The sequence below is a fragment of the Sycon ciliatum genome, chromosome 1 (assembly GCF_964019385.1).
Source record: "Sycon ciliatum chromosome 1, ocSycCili1.1, whole genome shotgun sequence".
NCBI lineage: Eukaryota > Metazoa > Porifera > Calcarea > Leucosolenida > Sycettidae > Sycon > Sycon ciliatum.
In genome coordinates this window covers 17,288,432-17,308,018 of record NC_088643.1, presented here as the reverse complement: position 1 = coordinate 17,308,018, position 19,587 = coordinate 17,288,432, and the positions used below count along the sequence as shown (strand labels likewise).

General features: G+C 45.5%; 5 protein-coding genes across 5 annotated transcripts in view; 3 read left to right on the top strand and 2 right to left on the bottom strand.

Annotated features, from left to right (window-relative positions):
- Nucleotides 1–3,547, bottom strand: part of LOC135815584 (2-oxoadipate dehydrogenase complex component E1-like) — a 40,903-nt gene extending 37,356 nt beyond the window's left edge. Inside the window, exon 1 of the mRNA XM_065328902.1 lies at nucleotides 3,340–3,547. Coding sequence (XP_065184974.1) covers nucleotides 3,340–3,448 — 109 coding nt within the window. The 5' untranslated portion in view covers nucleotides 3,449–3,547. The remainder of the gene's footprint in view (nucleotides 1–3,339) is intronic.
- A 140-nt stretch (nucleotides 3,548–3,687) lies between these two features.
- On the top strand, nucleotides 3,688–5,576 carry LOC135815557 (probable ethanolamine kinase). The gene has a single exon (XM_065328875.1). The coding sequence runs from the start codon at nucleotides 3,960–3,962 to the stop codon at nucleotides 5,007–5,009; it is 1,050 nt and encodes a 349-aa protein (XP_065184947.1). The 5' UTR covers nucleotides 3,688–3,959; the 3' UTR covers nucleotides 5,010–5,576.
- A 1,196-nt stretch (nucleotides 5,577–6,772) lies between these two features.
- Nucleotides 6,773–8,540, top strand: LOC135815525 (probable ethanolamine kinase). The gene has a single exon (XM_065328844.1). It carries the CDS (start codon nucleotides 7,106–7,108, stop codon nucleotides 8,126–8,128), a length of 1,023 nt encoding a protein of 340 aa, XP_065184916.1. The 5' UTR covers nucleotides 6,773–7,105; the 3' UTR covers nucleotides 8,129–8,540.
- An 873-nt stretch (nucleotides 8,541–9,413) lies between these two features.
- LOC135815515 (ATP synthase mitochondrial F1 complex assembly factor 1-like) lies at nucleotides 9,414–17,073 on the bottom strand. The gene is made up of 10 exons (XM_065328832.1): nucleotides 16,595–17,073; nucleotides 15,080–15,206; nucleotides 14,406–14,510; nucleotides 14,152–14,214; nucleotides 12,670–12,720; nucleotides 12,347–12,394; nucleotides 12,049–12,144; nucleotides 11,071–11,137; nucleotides 10,635–10,675; nucleotides 9,414–10,265 (listed from the first exon to the last, which is right to left on the bottom strand). The coding sequence occupies exons 1-10, from the start codon at nucleotides 16,816–16,818 to the stop codon at nucleotides 10,035–10,037; spliced, it is 1,053 nt and encodes a 350-aa protein (XP_065184904.1). The 5' UTR covers nucleotides 16,819–17,073; the 3' UTR covers nucleotides 9,414–10,034.
- Nucleotides 17,074–17,274: 201 nt separating this feature from the next.
- Nucleotides 17,275–19,459, top strand: LOC135815546 (multifunctional methyltransferase subunit TRM112-like protein). Its single transcript, XM_065328864.1, has 4 exons — nucleotides 17,275–17,433; nucleotides 18,282–18,383; nucleotides 18,810–18,902; nucleotides 19,119–19,459. Exons 1-4 carry the CDS (start codon nucleotides 17,359–17,361, stop codon nucleotides 19,215–19,217), a joined length of 369 nt encoding a protein of 122 aa, XP_065184936.1. The 5' UTR covers nucleotides 17,275–17,358; the 3' UTR covers nucleotides 19,218–19,459.
- Nucleotides 19,460–19,587: the final 128 nt, after the last annotated feature.

Sequence of the window (19,587 nt, the reverse complement as noted above, 5' to 3'; positions counted from 1 at the left end):
AGCAAAAAATAAACGAGAAAAAAGACAAACTAGAAAATAAGTTTCAAAGCAAAACACAACATGACAGTTAGATAGCTCTTACGACAGCTAATAGTACATGTTCTCAGTGCAGTGGAGGACAAAACCCTCTAGCCTGCCCCGCCGCTGCAAAAATATCAAGCAACTGAATTTCACTGCCCGTGCACTAGTCAAAACAGCACGCGGTTGTATCTGAACATCTCTTCACTCAAGAGAGTGAGCCCACATAACGGTAATTCGAGAGGAAAGAAGAAAGTGAGGACTGCAGTCCACCAATATATCCAGACTGAGCAGGCGATGGAACGGGCAATAAATGCACGCACCACGTACAGACTACTCGCGATAAAGTCATGCATTCGTGATAAATCAAGCGCCTTTGCAAACGGGGCAACATGTCTTATGTGTAGAAATACAGTATTTGTACGCCACATATTCACAATAAGTCACGCTGTACTGTGGACTGAGTGCGGGACTAATCGAGAACGACTGCTGCATTCAGCAAGCATGTGACAAGTCAAAAACGAAGGAAACTTTTCACACACACACACACACACACACACACACACACACACACACACACACACACACACCATGTACCATGTATACGCCCGTCCCAAGAGAAGCACGCAAATCTGCAAATACACTGGATGTGCACCCACAGATTTCCTCTTATAGCAACGATAGCAGACAAGATCTGAATGAGACAGATCAAGACTAGCGCCAGATAACTCCCCCCCCCCCCCCCACACAGACACAGACACAGACACAGACACAGACACACACACACACACACAAGTACACACACACACACACACACACTAGTACACACTATGCTGCACATGAACATGGGTAAATACTGTACACGTACGCTGTCCAATACACCAGTCCATATTCTGCCCGGCACGTGGATTCAGAATATGTTTCTTCTGGTTAGTGTCAATGTTATCGACCTTCGTGCAAAGCTCGCTGTGATTCTCACATCTGGAGCCCTCTGACTTAGCTGCAGTGAGCTGTTCTTCTCTCAATTATGAACCATAGTGTCAGTGCCACTCTGAAATGTCCTACTGTACACTATCTCACTGCATGGCAAATCAGAACCGGTACGGCAGGTGCAGCCAAAGCCGCACAAATAATTTCATTTTTAATATACAGGGAACAAAACAAAAATGACTAAAACAGCAAGTATAAAGGCAAAGAATTGAGAGAGATGACATGACGCTACAAGTGTGAAAAGTCATCAAGTCAAAAACAGCATGAAAATCAAATAATAATACTAACAGTAACACATCAAACGTATCAAGCGGAAATGTGTGTTCAGAAGGGAAATGTTTTGTCCCTCCAGTTGTTCGGTGTTAGTCCACATGTGATTGCTAAGATTAAGACTAATCTTTCCGTTTGATAAGTTTGATGTGTTAGTATTATTATTTGATTTTCATGCTGTTTTTGACTTGATGACTTTTCACACGAGTAGAGTGATGCTTATCTCTCTCAATTCTTTGCCTTTATATTGCTGTTTTATACACACACAACAGAGGCGAAACGCTGTGGAGCTGTAACTTCAAGTTTCAGGCATTTCAGCGATCATCAGACAACAGCATTCACGTCTGTTGTGTGTGTATACTGCTCTGTACATTCGTGCATTGAGCACTCTACCTCGAGCTTCCTAGATCGGCCTTGTTTATTGCTGTTTTAGTCATTTTGCTGTTTTCCCTGTAAGAGCCGGTGAAGAAAAGGGAACGAAAACCTGTCCCCGGGGAAAATTGCGGAAAAAAATTGCAAAAAACGCGGGGAAAACGCGGCATAATATGGCATAATTTGCGGTAAATATGCGGTGAACTTATTATTCAGTTCGCCGTGGTTGGCTACCACCCGACTTCTCATATATATTGGCAGTCTTCTGACGAGCCAGGAGATGTTGAATTAATAATAATAATAATAATTTGAAACTCGGGTATTGAGCCAATAATAAAAGTAGAAAGGAAAAGGACATAATATTATGGTGGAGAGTTACTCTTAACTCGTTTCCATAATATTATGTCCTTTTCCTTTCTAATAATAATAATAATAATATTGATGTGCGGCAATTTTCAGTGAGTATGTAGTGAAATCAACCAGTTACAAGTCTCTGGTGTAAGCACTCGTCATATTTGAGTAAAAAGCCGCCACGATGAGACGTTGCTGACCGAACAGTGCACTGTGCATGTGTGTACGTGTAGTGCAACAAAAAAGTTCAAAAAACGCGGGAAAATCGCGGAAAACGCGGTCTTTTAAAAAATCGCAAAAAAACGCGGAAAAAAACGCGGCCGCGGAATCGCAATTTTCCCCGGGGACAGGAAAACGTTCGGTTCTAACTTCTAAAATCTCTTAGTGTTCATTTGGACTGGTGTGGATTGCGCAGACGCATGTACTGCATTGAAGAATTGGAGACCCTTCCAATTTGTTCTAGAAATGAAATTCGTTTGTTGATTATAATCTGGTTGGTCAACAATACACTACGAGGAGTATAGTTTTAACTAATGAAAAAATCATTCATGTGTCTATATAAAGAAGAAAAGAGGACCAAGGAACTACAAGTTACGCTGTAATGTCCACTAACACCACCGGTTACTTTACAATCAGCTCATGCGATAACATGTGTCTCATGCGTCTCTTATTTAAAATGGATCTGCCGTAGTGACGCGCATATAAGCACAATCAGTCATGTGCCTATATCCGGGCATAAGCGCACCCTCACAAATAAGCGCACGGGCTTATAAGTGAACCTAAATGCAGTTCATCCCGCGACACACAGACACTACAAAACACCATGTTCACATAGTTCAATGTGCATTGCGGTATTGCGGTATTGCACTATATGCATAATTATGCAAGGTACCGACCGGTACACTGGCAACTCAAGCGCATGCGCCTATGTGTGAGACAAAACGACCCGCGAAAAATAACAAAATAACGCAAAAACTCACTCATAAGCGCATGTGCCTTTATGTGCGTCACTACGGTATATGACCAAAACAGCTTGCTGTCTACAGCATTTGGGTAAAATGGAAATAGAAACTGACACAACGCCACGTACTAGTACTGTAATTTCACAAATGTTCGGTGTACTTTTATATTCAGTACTTTCGGTGCATCTTTTTCATACCTAATATTTTAATAGCTGCACAAACACTGACGTGCATCATCCAATAGGGAACTGCTCCTCTGTGCCTGAAATTACTGCTCACCTAACATGGTCTTTTGGCCTCATACCTAAAGTTTTGAGCACCTAAAGTTTCTGAAATTAGAGTATCTGTGGGTGTGTTCGTGTGGGTGTGTGTGTACCTTCTGTTGCACCTGAAGACCTGGCCGCTTGCCTGTGGCCGTAGCATCCCTTTCCGGAGTGATAATTCCGTCCTCGGAGAAGGGACAGGCGCGGGCAAAGTCGCCACATATCACGCGCAACGAGTTCGCGAAGCACTAAATGGAATTATTTGCAAGGTATTTCCGAACCATTTACCACCAGTCTAGTGCTTGCTGTGCTGAGTACATGTAGTTGTAAAAAATAATGCACACAGTTTGAAAGACAAAAATTGAAGGACAAACAAAAATCATCGTAAAAATCAAGACGACCATGAATCATCGATGCATCCACAGGATCACATGCTGACTGATGCACAGGTAGATATCTACGGGATTTCGATGGACAACAACAGGTGTTCCAGTTTTTTGAAATGTCCAGAATAGCAGGAAAAGCAAACCTATCCAACGACGTGTTCTGTATGTGGAGTGTAGTGTCTCAGATCTAGATAAAGAAGCAGAGTTGTGGATAAGACGCGAAAGCGCCTGAATGCACTGCGCCCAACAACTGGCATTGGCTCGTGGTTGTGGGTGCTTTAGTCAAAGATATGTCAATATAAAATACCAGGTTTCTGAATGAAGTGCCACGAATTGTTTGCGCAAGAATGGACGTGAAACAGGTCAAACTTGCTGTTAACTCTGAAGAATCAGTGCTGGATTTAATCAGGCTCGTGCGACCTGAGTGGAAATCGGAGGAGCTGGCAATTCGTGTTTTCCAAGGTGGTGTTACGAATCGCTTGTATGGCGTTCTGGCCGATGGGAATAGTGTGGCTCGCACCCTGCTGGTGAGGGTGTTCGGGGAAGGGAGTGACTTATTCATAGACCGACGCAAGGAACGGGAGTACATTGAGCTGCTGTGGCGCCACGGGCACGCAGAGCCTCTATGCGCCACGTTCGACAATGGATTCGTGTATGGCTACATTGTGGGTCGCCCACTGACGGTAACTTCAGTGAGACTTCCCCATGTCTTCCCGAAGATTGCGAGGCAGCTCGCCCAGCTACACAGTGTGCCGAAACCTGACGGAATCTCGAATCCTGAACCTGCCATCCTGAGAAACCTTGTACATTGGCTAGACCTGGTGCCTGAAACGTTTAGCAAGGCGGATGTGCATCAACGTGTTGATGCCATTCTACCAAGTCGGTCTGTACTAAAAGCAGAGGTGAAGGCGTTAGTGGATCAACTCCAGTCTCTCAACTCACCCGTGGTATTCGGTCACAATGACACCACACCAGGAAATATCTTGGAGCTTGATGACAACCCCGATCAGGTAGCTTTCATTGATCACGAGTACGCTGGCTGGAATTATCGGTGCTTTGAGCTGGGCAACATGTTCTGTGAATACTGCGGTGTCGAGCGCATGGATTTCTCGCTGTTCCCAAGCCGTGCAGAACAGGAGAGCTTTCTGCAAGTATACAGCACTGAAGCAGCAGCTCTGCAGAGCAAAGGGGATCACGATGTCGCTACTCTATACAATGAGGCGAGCCTAGGTGCACTGGCCAGCAACCTGCAGTGGACAATCTGGGGTCTGGTACAAGCAGAACATTCCCTCATAGAGTTTGACTACGTTGACTATGCTGGTACCCGCTTGGCCGAGTACCACCGCCAGAAAGCCTTGCTTGGTTTGAATGATTCTATGAATGGAACTACCCGTTGAGTTTTACTGCCGTGCCACCAAGCTCCGAATTTACGTTCAGGCAGCGATAGTCCCTTTGTTGTCATTTATTATATTAGTTAGGTACCAGCAGGAGATCTAACTGGAGAGATGTACTACATACGTGTGTAGTCCCCTGCACGGGATATTGTGTAGAACGCGTATGCATGATTGTACTCTTTAGAGACTGTATTGTAAAGAGTCTATTAACTTAAAAAGACCCCGGTGTTCTAGTACTTCATGTGTCAATATGCTGCTGGACGGCTTTCTCACTACAGTTCTTATTGAAACTTGTTCTACAGTTGTAACATCCCCTGCTGAGCTCTGTCCAAAAATCATCCTCTTATGGTTTGCTTCTTATCTGGCATGACTTTTGCTGCAATGTGCCTTGGAAAAAATTATATTTTCAAATTATTTACAAAAAGCCCCACGCGATCTGATCTGTACCAGGCACACAGAAATAGCTTTCTGATATGTTTTCTGATTAGAAAATAACGAATACTTTTTTGCTCACGAAATGTGCACATTGTACAAGTACCTCGATAGGCGGACATGATTATAGAAAGCAAGCATGAACCGGCGCGGATGTTGTTGTGTTTTGGTGGCAGAGAAGCAGAACGCCTACAGTACTTGTAGAAGTGTGCATGGACATACTATTGATTAGGGCTGAAACGATTATACCGAATAATCGAGTACTCGTTTGATAAATCTGACGATCGAGCAATCGTTTAGATTACCGATTACGATTATTTTGCGTTTTTAAATTTTTAAATTTCTCATACGCGCAGTGTATGCAGCGCGAGTTCAAACATAGAGTACAGTCCTAGTGTAGTATACAACGAAGCTGGAGCATGAAGCTCGAAGGTCAAGGTCGCGTCCGGTCTACATACATATACATAATACTTTTTTGTGCAAAATTTTGTACATATTTCCACTTTTGGCCATTCCACGTACATATTCCAGGTGCAGCCTCTTAAAGATTATAATAGAATAATCGATCGTTATGATAAAGAGTAATCGATTGGGCTAAATGCATGATCGTTTCAGCCCTACTATTGATGTACATGCCGGTACGCGGTGTACCTCTCTGCTCTCAATAGCTCGGTTGTAGCAGGTTACTCTGTCTCTTGCTCTTCCCCCGGCTAGCGGCTAATAACCGCTATGGCTTGTACGCATTAAGCTTCTTAGGTGCAGATCGCTGGAATTCGCTCCCTGCTTCTGTTCGTATTTGCTCCACGCTATCAGACTTCCGCTCATCTATACAAAAACATATAGGGTACCCCGTAAGAAGGCCTTAGGCCTGTGGGAATGCCCTATTAAAAATTTAATAAAATAATAATAATAATAATCTACCAGGGAGTATTACGATATTCTACTACCAAGAGTGGGGGTTATAATCTTGCTACTACATAATTATTAAACACTCCCTCTGTCCTGCCGGGTTGTACAGGTGCTTTCAAGAAATGACAATGAAAATATCTGTCCTCCCGCACCAATCAAAAACAAATGTTTCTTCTCTACTCTATCTACATCATCAGTGACTCTATCTTTCAATCTACATCACGAATGAGAACTAACTAAATACTTGAAGCTCTGATTCAAGAAGGATATGCATTATATGTACCCGAGTCCACTTGACATACATGATTGTACTCGTACCCTCGCGCACTTCGCGGCACACGGCACTTTTTAATCCACACTAATCCACAATCCAACAAAGGCTCCAAGGCAGAGCGAAGGCACAGCTGCTATGTACTAAAATTAGTTACTTGTTTGCAAATTATTAATTTTAATTAATCTGATCGATCACTGGTATTGGTGACAGGTGTTTGAGTGGTTTGAGAAGTCCAGGACAGTGAAGAGAACAAGAGCTAAGAGACGTGATAATTATGAGGAGTCACCAAGCAACCGAGAGTCAGAACGACGGGTGAGTGTACGTGTGCGGGGTGTCTCGGATCTGCAGAACGGCTGATATGAGTTGTGGATAGGAAGAGGAAGCACATGAGTGCACTGGATCGTGGTTGTGGGCGCTCTTGTCAAAGACATGTCGAACTGTGGTTCCTGAATGGAGTGCTACGAATTGTTTCCGCAAGACAAGAATGGACGTGAAAGAAATCAAACTTACCGTCAACTCTGAAGAATCAGTGCTGGATTTGATCAGGCTCGTGCGACCTGAGTGGAAGTCGGACGACTCGCTAGCAATTCGTGTGTTTCAAGGCGGTGTTGCGAATCGCTTGTATGGCGTTCTGGCCGATGGGAACAGTGTGGCTCGCACCCTGCTGGTGAAGGTGTTCGGGGAAGGGAGTGACTTGCTCATAGACCGACGCAAGGAACGGGAGCACATTGAGCTGTTGTGGCGCCATGGACACGCAGAGCCTCTATGCGCCACGTTTGACAATGGATTCGTGTATGGCTACATCGTGGGTCGCCCACTGACGGTAACTTCGGCCAGACTTCCCCATGTATTCCCGAAGATTGCGAGGCAGCTCGCCCGGGTACACAGTGTGCCGAAACCTGACGGACTGTTGAATCCTGAGCCTGCAATCCTGAGAAACCTTGTACATTGGCTAGACTTGGTGCCTGAAACGTTTAGCAAGGCGGATGTACATCAACGTGTTGATGCCATTCTACAAAGTCGGTCTGTACTAAAAGCAGAGGTGAAGGCGTTAGTGGATCGACTCCAGTCCCTCAATTCACCCGTGGTATTCGGTCACAATGATGTAAGACCAGAAAATATTTTGGAGCTTGATGACAACCCCGATCAGGTAGCTTTTATTGATCACGAGTACGCTGGCTGGAATTACCGGTGTTTTGATTTGGGGAACCTGTTCTGTAAATACTGCGGCGTTGTTGAACACATGGATTCCTCGCTGTTCCCAAGCCATGCAGAACAGGAGAGCTTTCTGCAAGTATACAGTACTGAGGCAGCAGCTCTGCAGAGCAAAGGGGATCACGATGTCGCTACTCTATACAACGAGGCGAGCCTGGGTGCATTGGCCAGCAACATGCAGTGGGCAATCTGGTGTTTGGTACAAGCTGAGCACTCCCTGATGGAGTTTGACTATGTTGACTATGCCGGTAACCTCTTGGCCGAGTATTACCGCCAGAAAGCGTTGCGTTGAATGGAACTAGCCATTATTAAAGTTCTTTTGACGATTTGTGTTAAGGCAGCAATAGCCTATTTCTTTAAATTTATGTATTAGTAAACAGCCTACGGGTATCAACCGGATCTCATGTATCAGCATGCACGGCAAGATCTAACTGGATGTAGTCAGTAGTCCTGCGGCGCGGTGGTATGGGGAGACTGATGTGCAGAATTCGTATGCAGCCTGTGTTGCAAGACAGGGACTGAAGCATGGCTCGGCAGTGTGAATCAACGTACCAACTTACCATGCTGCGCTTACTCAGATAGCTGTTGCTCTTTCCTCGGAGATAATAAAAAAATCAGAAAAAGGACACAATTCAGGTTCAATAACATTTTGACGAATTTGAACTGATTTTCATGAATACTCTGATATTTTCAGTACACCCAACTCGCAACACACCAACAATCCTTGGCTACACCACGTACAGTAAATTTCCAAATGTTCACCCAGGAGGGCATCATCAGGCCGAGGGATATAGGAGAAGAATGATACAAAGTTGGCTGATATAGGACAGTACTCTGATAATAAATCAAATAAATAAAAATTGCACGAGTTCGCATACAGGACGCCGATGGGTCAAGAACAATTAACCTTTCCGCTTCCATAGGACGCCACCACCCCATGATCAGCCGTCAGATGTGGCTCCTAACTGTGACAGGCAGGCACAAGCAGGCACTCGGATAACATTAATTTTGGCAAAATGTATCTTGCAACAATCTCTCCTCCTCTTCTCCTCAACTTACAAAGCACTATCAGCATTCGACTGAGAGCGCATTGAGGAGAAGAGAAGGAGAGATTGCAACAGCCGGATGGTACCGTTCACAATTTTAATAATCTTGCGCACAAAAATAATAATTTATTGTTGAAGATTATACTCCTCGTGTCTTGGCTCATTGATGGACTTGAAGCAGATTTCCATGCAATAACAGGATGGAGAGAATATTTGAATTTCTCGTTTTTAGATCTCGTTTACCGACAGATGCGTTAATCCCCATATGAGTAATCTCCTCATGGGCTTCATACAAACTGTTTTTATTGTAACAATGTGTCGTAAAGACGTACCTCGCACTGCTGGACGACATTTTCACAACAGTTCTCACTGAAACTTATTCTAGCATCCCTCAGCTCTGTTCTAATATTTCCATTCTCTAATGGTTTGTTTCTTTTCTGACAAGACTTGCACTGCAATGTCCTGTGCCAAGAAAAAGCTATTTTCAAATTCACAAAAAGCACCACCAGGCACGCAGAAAAGGCTTTCAGGTAGTTTTCCGATTATTATTAAAAACCTTATACTTCTGCACACTAAAATAAAGTGTACCTCGTTAGAAATCATAATAAAGCAAAGCAAGGGTAAATCATGGATGATTCTGTGGGAGAGTAGCAGAAATCCTAGGAAAAGTGTGTATTCCTTACACAAACCAGCTCGGTTGTACACAGGTGATTTGCAGAAATGAGAAGGAAAATACCTGGTAATCCGGCTGCACCAATCAAAAGGAAGTACTTCTCTTCTCTCTCTCTCTCTCTCTCTCTCTCTCTCTCTCTCTCTCTCTCTCTCTCTCTCTCTCTCTCTCTCTCTCTCTCTCTCTCTCTCTCTCTCTCTCTCTCTCTCTCTCTCTCTCTCTCTCTCTCTCTCTCTCTCTCTCTCTCACACACACACACACACACACACACACACACACACACACACACACACACACACACACACACACACACACACACACACTCTCTCTCTCTCTCACGCGCACACACACACACACTCTCTCTCTCTCCCTCCCTCTCTGCACAGCACAGGGAATGTGCAAGACCTCTAATTCAAGAAGGACAGCACCTCTAGAGTGTCATGCATGTCACTTGAAGTTCAGCTTGCGATCTGCAGGAACGTCTACTTCGCAGGTTCATCACTGGGTGCACCAGGGCCTTCTGACTCTTCCTGCTGTTGCTGCTGCTGGATGTGCGCCATGCCCGACTCCTTGAGCAGATTGATAACCGTGTTGTAGTCAAAGTCCTGTGGCTGGTTGGTAAACACCTCAAGAGCGGCGCGATGCGGAGAGCCTGGCTGGGCAAGGTAGAACATCTGCAGCTGATTGGCCAGGCACTGAAGCTCCAGGACATTCTACAGCACACGTGCGCAACACACACACACACACACAGACGATTACACCTGGTGAAAAAGATCAGTTGGCCCAAGCATGCAGCATGTACTGAAGTAGTTTGTATGGAACACTGTAGGTGCTGGGAATTGCTCACAAAGCCACACTAAGAGCAGATGCAGCATTCGTATCCTTAAAAACTCCATTACACAACAGTTATGAAAAAAATTCTTCAGACTTTTCCCTTTTCCATTCCCTCGCCTAGTGAGTAAGTTACGTAAAGATTCAGGCATCACCTTAGTAGAATCAGAAGCTCGAGAAGAAAGCCCAAGCTCAAGGATTTCATGTGCTTGTGCCCTGAATTCAACTGAACAAAGTGTGACCACACTAACCAGGAATTTGTTGTCGAATTCACCGCGCATCAAGACGATCCCTGTAACGAAGCACCACACAGACAGACACACCACCCGTTATGCAAAGTAGAGGGCATGCCATCAAGATCAATGCGTATGCGGAACTGCCAAAGTACTGAAATTTCACAAAATCCGGGTGTACATGTACATGTACTTATATTTTCGGTACTTTCGGCGCATCTCTTTCATACCTAAAATTTCAATAGCCACACAAACACGGATACATATCATCCAGTAGGGAACTGCTTCTCTGTACCTAAAATTTCTGTCCACCTAAAACTGAGCTAAACTGGTCTTTTGCCCTCATGTGTAAAAGTTCGAGCACCTAGAATTTCTGAAATCAGAGTACTACTGTACTTGTAGTGCCAGTAGTAGCAACATGCAGCTTGTACAGCCAAAGGAGATTGTCGCTTACCGTGGCTAGCCTGCAGCTCAGTGTAATGGCTGATTGTCACCTGCGCAGGAGCACTCTCTCCCAGGGTCTGCACAGAGAGAAAAAAAGCAGCGGTGCAAGCGCATCAAAAGCATACGGAAAAAAACCCCACTCGAGACGCGACCCTCCTACTACTACATGTACTTCAGTAGTATCACTCCCCACCACAAGCAAACGTACAGTGTACCAGTAGATGCAGATACAGTCAGACCTCGCTTATCCGCTCCTCTTTTATCCGGATCCCTCGCCATCCGGAAGAAAATCGCTGGTTACCGATTTACAGCATATGCCATGCATACATACAGTGTGTGTGTTCGATTATCCGGTTCCCTCGCCTATCCGGATATTTTTGTGGAAAACGGATGTGTGCGGTTATGCGAGGTCTGACTGTATGTGGGTTCACTGTTCATAATCAGGGCCGTCGGAAGGTATTTTAGTGTGGTACGGTCAGCCATCTGAAGTACAATCTACTCGTGGGGGAGGGATGGCTGAGCTGAAAATTTTGGAATTTTAGAGCCCAAATCAGTGCATTTTATTGATTCATGGGGTACCTGGGGCCAATAATGGTACAGTCAATACCGTAGTGACCGTAGCGTGTGCGACATCCCTGATAACAAGTAAGTACTCTCCCAAGAACAGAGGAAGGCGGTTTGCAGTGCTACGTAACGAACGCATCAGGCCGGCCCGGTGGAACCGGTGCGGGTGGTCAGGCCATGGCCGGACCAACGTTTTGGCCACCAACGTGTGTTTACTGCTGAGGAGGCCATGTGTACCAGCCATATCAAACAAGGTCATGTGTACCAGCCATATCAAACAAGGTCATGTGTACCCGCCATATCAAACAAGGTCATGTGTACCAGCCATATCAATACACAAACTGTATGAAAGGCACTGATCCTACCAGACCAATCAAAGGCACTGCTTTCCGACGGTTCTGTGCATCCAGAGTGGCCAACGTACCTTGTAGTTGAGCAGTGACGTCATCTGGAACTGATGGGCGGCATACTCCACGTACATTAGCTCGTACCCGCTTTCACGTGGCAAGGGCAGAATGAACTGGAGCAGTATAATCACATGCAACAAAAACACACATGCACAAGTACACTGAATGTAAGTGTTTGCAAAGTGGGACAGGTGCCAGTAACGTAAGCCCTGGTCCTCGACTTCATGAATAATGCGGCCAAATCAGGCAGTGGCATGCAGCTCGGTACGGCAAGACAACAGGTACAGTCAGTGCAAATAACGGCAGAGTACTCACCGATTTATATTTCTCCGCAGTCTCGTTCACAGTCGCGTATTTCTCCACCTGGTGTCATCAAAGCATGCACGAAAAGCCAAAAACAAAACCAGTAAAACCAGTCACCACAGTCAAATATAGCCATGCCTGTGCTCACAGCAGACTGTTGGTATGTGATCGATATGTGATTGTCCTGTACATGTCCTGGGAGAAAAGCTTCAGATGCTCGGAAACAAGCTCAATATCAGCCATGGAATTAGTTGGCATTGCATCCAGCAATTTTTTTAAATTAAACAGTCTGTTGATGACACAACTGAACGAATCGCTGCGGCTTTGGCTCTTACCGGAATAGTAGCCGTGATGCAGTCCTTCTTCAAGTGATGTTCTTTCCAGATCTGCAAATCACAGCGAGCATCAGAGTGTCACCCAAGAGCAAAATATGCCCAGCCGATACATGCGCACAGCGTACATAGCGCATACATGCTACAGGCAGACCACACCGTATGTTAGCTGTGATCTGCCAAGGTCTGCCTTAGCCACAATAGCAAGTGATGTGCGGAGGCATCACATCTCAGACTCGATATCTGGATGTGTTACGAGTTGAAAATCAGCTACCCCGGTGGCGAAGTGCATTCACTCTTGAGCAGAGGACCCGTCGAATGGTCAACATACCACAGGGCACTCCAAATGGTCTCAGGCTGAAGGTCAGGCGGTTGTATTACTAAGTACCGGGCTATGGCTCATTCTTGGTTAGTGTGTGCCTCCACTGCATTCTTCCTTACCCCTACAGATTCTTACACGTACTATCGTAGTCTGGGAATTGCACTCAGGATGAAACATGGAACAACACAATCCTGATCTGCTGTCTGTGTAAGGACACTCTGCCAGCAGGTACTGAGCACTCTAGAAACAGTAGCACCTATTGTGTGAAACATGTGCGCGATATCTGTACATGAGCTACCTGGGTCACATCATCCTAGGCTGTGTTTACATGAGAATGTTCAACCCGGGTCGAGTTCAGCCCGGGTCGAGTTCAGCCCGGGTTGAAAGTCTGTATGATGAAAAAAATAGGTGGGTGTTTACATGAAGACAGTTGACCCGTGTCAAATACTGATTTGCCGCCAAAAGTCCACTTCTAGAGTTCTGTATGGTCACGCTAATACTTTCGCGCGAAATTATGCCTGTGCAGTGATGTTCAAACCCGGCGCGAGATACGCACAGAAGTACGATAGTACGATTTCTCAACCCGGGTCAGGCGCAATGCGTCATGTAAACACGCCAGTCAATCTGTGTTCATGGCGGGTTGAAACTTGACCCGGGTCGAACTCAACCAGGGTTGAAACGCCTCATGTAAACAAAGCCTAACTACATTGTAGCGGTGGTTACCATCCTTCACCATGGATAATACAGTAAAACACGATATTTTCGGTGTAAGTTTAATTTCGGTGATTTCGGTAGGGAAACCAGGCACCTAAATTTAGATTACACCTAAAAGGCACCAGAGTATACACTGTATGTGAAGGGAATGCTGGTCACCTAATTCTACATTACACCTGAAACCTGGCAGGTCCCTGGTACCGAAATTTTAATACACCCAAAATTACATGTTTTACAGTATACTTTTTTTTTGAAGTACACCATGTACGCACGTGCGTACCCCCCCCCCCCCAAACACACACACACACTCACACATACACACAGAAGGAACCGTCATCGAAACACAGTGCAGTGATTTGCAGCTGAACATCGTAGTAGCAGGTTTTCTGCCGCGAGCAGAACCGGACATCATGCAAAAGTGAGCCGCAAATACAAAGAGGACACCTCACCTCCGAAATCTCCTCCGCAGTCTTCGTCTTCAGCATGTCCAGGTGAACAATGGAGTTTAAACTCTACACGTACAGGGAAAAGAGAGAGGGAACAGACTACTTTAACAGTCTCAAAGGAAGCTAGTACAGTGAAAGTCAAAGAAAGCTGTTTGCAAATGGCAAGTACATAGAGGCTTCTGGTAGTGCACCATTCTATGGCCTACAAGAGAGCACACTGGCCAAGTTAGGACATGGTATCCATCAACTGCACGTACCCGAATCTGGAAGGCAGAGATCGAATTCGGCTTAGGTGCGTCGCGCTCAGGGCTGTTCTCTTGTGCAGCTGGCTTCATGCGCGCTGCTATGGATCCACCACGGACCTGAGCAGACAATGCAAGAGCAGTCATATTTAGAGATGCATTAGCAGCAAGCACACAGAGAGGGGTGAAGATGATCTATCGTTAACGTTGCCCCCCCCCCCCCCCCCCCCCCCCCGGGGAAGAGGGAGAGGCTAGAACATGTAATAAACCTGTACAATGTGGACTTGTTTTTATCGAGTTCAGCATGGCAAGAAGAGCGTTCATTTCCTCTCCCACATGCCCAGTGTCACACACAATGTGACGTACATACATACATACCCCTTGGAGAAAAGAGGAAAGGGAAAAAACCGATGACAACGACACAGCAGCAGCAGCAGCAACAACAACAACAACAACAACAACAACAACAACAACAACAACAACAACAACAACAACAACAACAACAACAACAACAACAACAACAACAACTATCTCTTATTGGCCACAGGCCAGCGTGAGAATAAAGATTTGAAACAACAACAACGACAACGACAACAAAAGTGGCAGCGGCAGCATGGTACTGATTGGGCGAAGCAAATAAAATCTTGCACCACAAACTGTCAGATATACAAGCCTTGGTGGCCTCTTACATCAGACACTTCATCCTCTGCTGTGGTGGTTGTAGTAGTGGTCGTGGATGATGGCTGGGATGCTGTAGCGGTGGACGTCTTCGATTTGCTGGGCAGCTCAACAGCCTCCCCTTTCTCCTCCATCTCCCTGGAATGAGACAGACATTCGCCACAATCTGTCAATAGTGGGTCTGGCTGGGGAAATTAAACCCATGAAAGAGCACTAGATCAATGTGGTGCATTGCGCTTCAGTACTCTCAGCTGTCATGTGTACAGTGCCTGCCAGTGAAAGTCCCCCCCCCCCCCCCTGGCTTGGGTTCACGACCGTGTGTTGCTAATACAGGTCTACCCTCGTTAGTAGACATCCCTTTGGGGGGGGGTTCAAATTCTTAGTCTTTAACAAGTATTATCTACTATCCGGACTTGAATGTACGCATTTCAGGCGTAAGGGGATTTTGGATCTTTGTTGTTGTTGTGCTTTTATTTCTAGTCGTTCAAACAAATAGGCAATGGTGCCTTCTCACAAGGAGACCACTTTGTCTACTAAAGAGGTTTGTCTTGTAACCGATGTTGTACTAACGAGGGTAGACCTGCAGTTGATCTTGCGAATAATGACCCTCGATCGTGCAAGAGAAAAGTGCCGTTATTCGTGAGTTGTCATTATGTGAGATTGAAAGTATGCAGTCAAGAATTAATAGTCACTAGGCTTGAAGATTTTGTCGTTATTCGGGAGTTGTAGTACTCGAGGTCGTTACATGTCTACCTCGTTGGTACGACATCGGTTACTAGTACAAGACAAACCTCAATAGTAGACAACGATCCAAAATTTCCCTGACGCCCGAAACGCATTGCGTACGAATGCGCTCATGGCCGCGGCCACACAACCTCGGGCTGTCACAAGTTGTGCTACCTGAGGTGCAGAATTCAAGCCAAGAGCCAGAGGTGCACTTCATTGGCCAACACGGTAGCCCCTACAGCGCTGCGAAACGCGCAGATCCCAGCCGAAAATTGCCTCAGTTGTGTCCATGTTTTAATATTACATGTAATGAGTGACAATGGTTGGCGACTGTTGGGTGATGTGTAAATATCTCTGTCATAATTTGTGCAAGAATTTGTGCACTGTGTATGTGTGTGTGTTGCTAGAAGTGTGTATTTTTCTGCTTTGTACTCACATTAGTAATGCTGCACTATCACTGCACTATATTTTCACTTCATACATATCACACAGAATAATAATCTCGCTTCCTGTGGTATTGCAACATTTTACGCTATACCATCACACCTTTGGCCACTAGTACTTGTCACATATATATAAAGCCCTGTTTTGTCTACAGTAGACTTATTCCTGATGATGGGCCTTGCCCGAAAATTTGATCTAATGTATATCAATTGCAGTGTAGCCTAGAGACCGTTAGAGAGAGTGTGTACAAGGTGTGTGTACAGGATGTATGGAATGAGTGACCAGTTTTGTATATTTTCAAATTGACAGGTTTGAACTGGTCTATACTCCTCCCATGTTTCTCACCAAATACTTACTTTAGTCTCTTTTGCAGCTTCTCCTTATACTTGTCATAATACGTGTTCTCTTGGATTTCAGAAGGCGCTTCTGAAGAAGTTGAGCTCGCCAGATATCTACTAACCCTTTGAACGGTCTCAACTTTCTTTATGGTCCTTCTAACAAAGGCAGAATTGGCCCGACGCAGAAAGAAGACGTGCGACATGGCGACTCCACTTCTGCAAGTTGATTTTATGGCAAGCATTACCCCCTAACTCCGTCACAACTACAACACGGATGACTGCAGAAGCTGGTTCAAATACACCCTACTTCGAACTACTGAGTTCACTGAATGGTGCCAGCTGCTGGGCACGGAATACTACTACTACTAGTAAGTTACCGATTAGACAGTGACATTTCACAGAACATTTTGATGGTGCCAATGGGTCAACTCAACATCGATCTTGTTCAAAATCAAACTCATTACTGCAGTCATTACATCATGCACAAACAGTGAAGCGCCAAGACATCGCTTTTTGGACGCCATATCCGTTACCATGCCACCAGCGGGGTTTGGGAGGAAGTTTCCGAGAAACAGATCGGATTGTGTGAATTTGCTCGTGAGTTTGGTCATTTGTTAGGGAAATTGCGTCAAAACAGTGCGAAAGAAAACTTTCCGTGCCCGATGAGATTTTGAACTTGTTGAAAACGATAACACCATCATCAGCCACCACAAAATCCTTTTCAATTTTCCAGCATGGCACATTGTGGATGATTATGTAGTCAGTTGATTTTCATTGCAAAGATGCGTCTTCTCACACATAATATGCTGGCGTCGCACGTCAAGGGTGTCAAGAAGGGATTTCCTCTCGCTATTGAGGTAACAATGTCCTTTCTTGCGCTTCGTTGAATTTTTTAAAAACTATCTTCTTCTAGAATGTACTCACTCATTTCTATAATTCAATGAGAGAATTTGTGAACATTACTTTTGTTCATTCTGGTTGCTAGCAGTATCGGCTACCAAGTATGCATATGCAGTACTCATGACTAGTTAGGGGGCATTACAGTGAGAGTGCTGTTCAAGAACCAAGCCCAAGGGAGTCATTGCCCTTCGTTGGTAGTTACTGCACACATGTGTATTGTTTGATTTCGACTTTTGCAGTCGTGCATGATGGCGATTGTTACATGCCTTCTAGTATACTGAGCACCTGGAAATGCGAAGTACGGAGCACAGAACCAGTGTGGCCAACAGGACTGACCCATGTAGAGGTTTTCCCCCTGGAGCACAAACGTTGTTTGAGTTACGACACCATTGTCACAAATATGCACACACACACACACGCGCGCGCGCGCGCGCGCGCGCGCGCGCGCGCGCGCGTACTTAAAACTGTACACAGACATGTACACGGACACACAGGGTATGACTAGTGTACGTACTCTGGTATGATCTGTTACATGTCCTGACGTGCCATCTCTCATCCTGCCTACAGTCCATTCATTGGAAACTGGCACCCTAACGTTTTGGTGTCTCCCGCACATAGTTGTAGATATCTCTTAGGCTAGAATCAGGATCAGTTTGGGCAGCTCGAATACAATGTCATTGTACTACTACTGTCTGGTGACTGCTTACAATTGTAGTGTGTGAAACCTGAGAACAGCCTCCTATCTTCTCTGTGTGTATGTGCGTTCGTTCGTGTGTGTGTGTGTGTGTGTATGTGTGTCCCTTAGGCTACAAATGTTGTCGTGAAGGCGGTCGATTTCAACCCGGACTTCATCTCTCGCATGATTCCGCGACTGGAGTGGTCGGCGCTCTTCCAGGCAGCACAGTGGGTAAGTAACGGGTAGCTGAGGTGACTGGTGTTCTCGTGAACAGTGCTGGTGTGCTTGTGACAAAGTACTTTCGGTGAATGGCCAGCAATAAACCCATTGCGCACTGACGTGTAATTTGTACCACCAACACCCCGCACACCCACCTGGGCACGTAATGGTCGTGTAGGGTGTTGAACAACTGAACATCCTGATCCCAGCGTACATGTACTCACATGCATTACTCATTCATTCCGTATATGGCAATGCCAGATGGGCGTATTACCCGCTCTTTTGCTCTGACCTTGGCCGCCAGGTCCCAAAGAACAGCTAATTGTGAGACTACTGTATTTCTCGCACTAGTGTGACCGCTCTTTGCCTTTGGCAAATTGAGCCCTCTACGGACGGTGGATGAACTTCACATAGTGCGACTTCTCTGCGTGTTGTTAGATTGGTCATGCTGACAAGTTGCCCGCGACCGTACCAGAGGGCTTCGAGGAAAACGAGGAGTTTCTGAAGGCAGCGCACCACTGCCTTATGGAGGTGAGTGTGTGTGTGTGGACGGTTCTTCCTCTAAACGCAGTGCTGTAACTCCAGAAATAGTATGCATCTTTAAAGTATATGTATAGAATAAGGGTTGAGACCGAGGATTTGTGGCTAATAAAGACCTGTTGTGCAAAAGGACCCTTGTGTACGGTACTGAATTTTCACTCGTGGAATGCTATGTGTGTATCTGTGTGTGTGTCGTGTGGTGCATAGATCGAGGTGATGGAGGGACATCTGGTGTGCCCGGAGAGCAGTCACAAGTTCCCCATCCTCAACGGCATTCCCAACATGCTGTTGGCTGCCGACGAATAAGCAGAGCCAAGACTAGCCTGATACTGACAACACACACCATCTTTGGCAGTTTCCCAGCAAACCCTCTCAGTATTTTTTTAACTCGTCTGTACATATTTAGGGAACTCCACTGCTGATTGTAAGTTTGTCTGAGAACCTGCCAGTGCATTGTTGAGTTTGCTTGATGACGTCATGCACAGCTTTCTTCTATACTCCACCAGCATTCTACATGTGCCCAATAAAGTTTGCTTGGAAGCCCCACAGCAGCATGATGATGATGATGTATATGTGTGTGCTTGTTCATGTATGACCATGTATCACCAGGTCATACATGTCACCATATTAGAAGCAGGCATGACCAGGGAGTCGTAAAATACCGGTATTTTACGAC

Bases quoted from the DNA above. Each gene is read 5' to 3' on its own strand.
- LOC135815557 (XM_065328875.1), top strand. From the start codon at position 3,960: ATGGACGTGAAACAGGTCAAACTTGCTGTTAACTCTGAAGAATCAGTG.
- LOC135815525 (XM_065328844.1), top strand. From the start codon at position 7,106: ATGGACGTGAAAGAAATCAAACTTACCGTCAACTCTGAAGAATCAGTG.
- LOC135815515 (XM_065328832.1), bottom strand. From the start codon at position 16,818: ATGCTTGCCATAAAATCAACTTGCAGAAGTGGAGTCGCCATGTCGCAC. The intron at 12,721-14,151 runs GTGAGGTGTCCT...TGTGATTTGCAG, and splicing joins CTGCGGAGGAGATTTCGGAG to ATCTGGAAAGAACATCACTT. The intron at 12,395-12,669 runs GTAAGAGCCAAA...TGATGACACCAG, and splicing joins GCATCACGGCTACTATTCCG to GTGGAGAAATACGCGACTGT.
- LOC135815546 (XM_065328864.1), top strand. From the start codon at position 17,359: ATGCGTCTTCTCACACATAATATGCTGGCGTCGCACGTCAAGGGTGTC. The intron at 17,434-18,281 runs GTAACAATGTCC...TGTGTCCCTTAG, and splicing joins GATTTCCTCTCGCTATTGAG to GCTACAAATGTTGTCGTGAA. The intron at 18,384-18,809 runs GTAAGTAACGGG...GCGTGTTGTTAG, and splicing joins TCTTCCAGGCAGCACAGTGG to ATTGGTCATGCTGACAAGTT.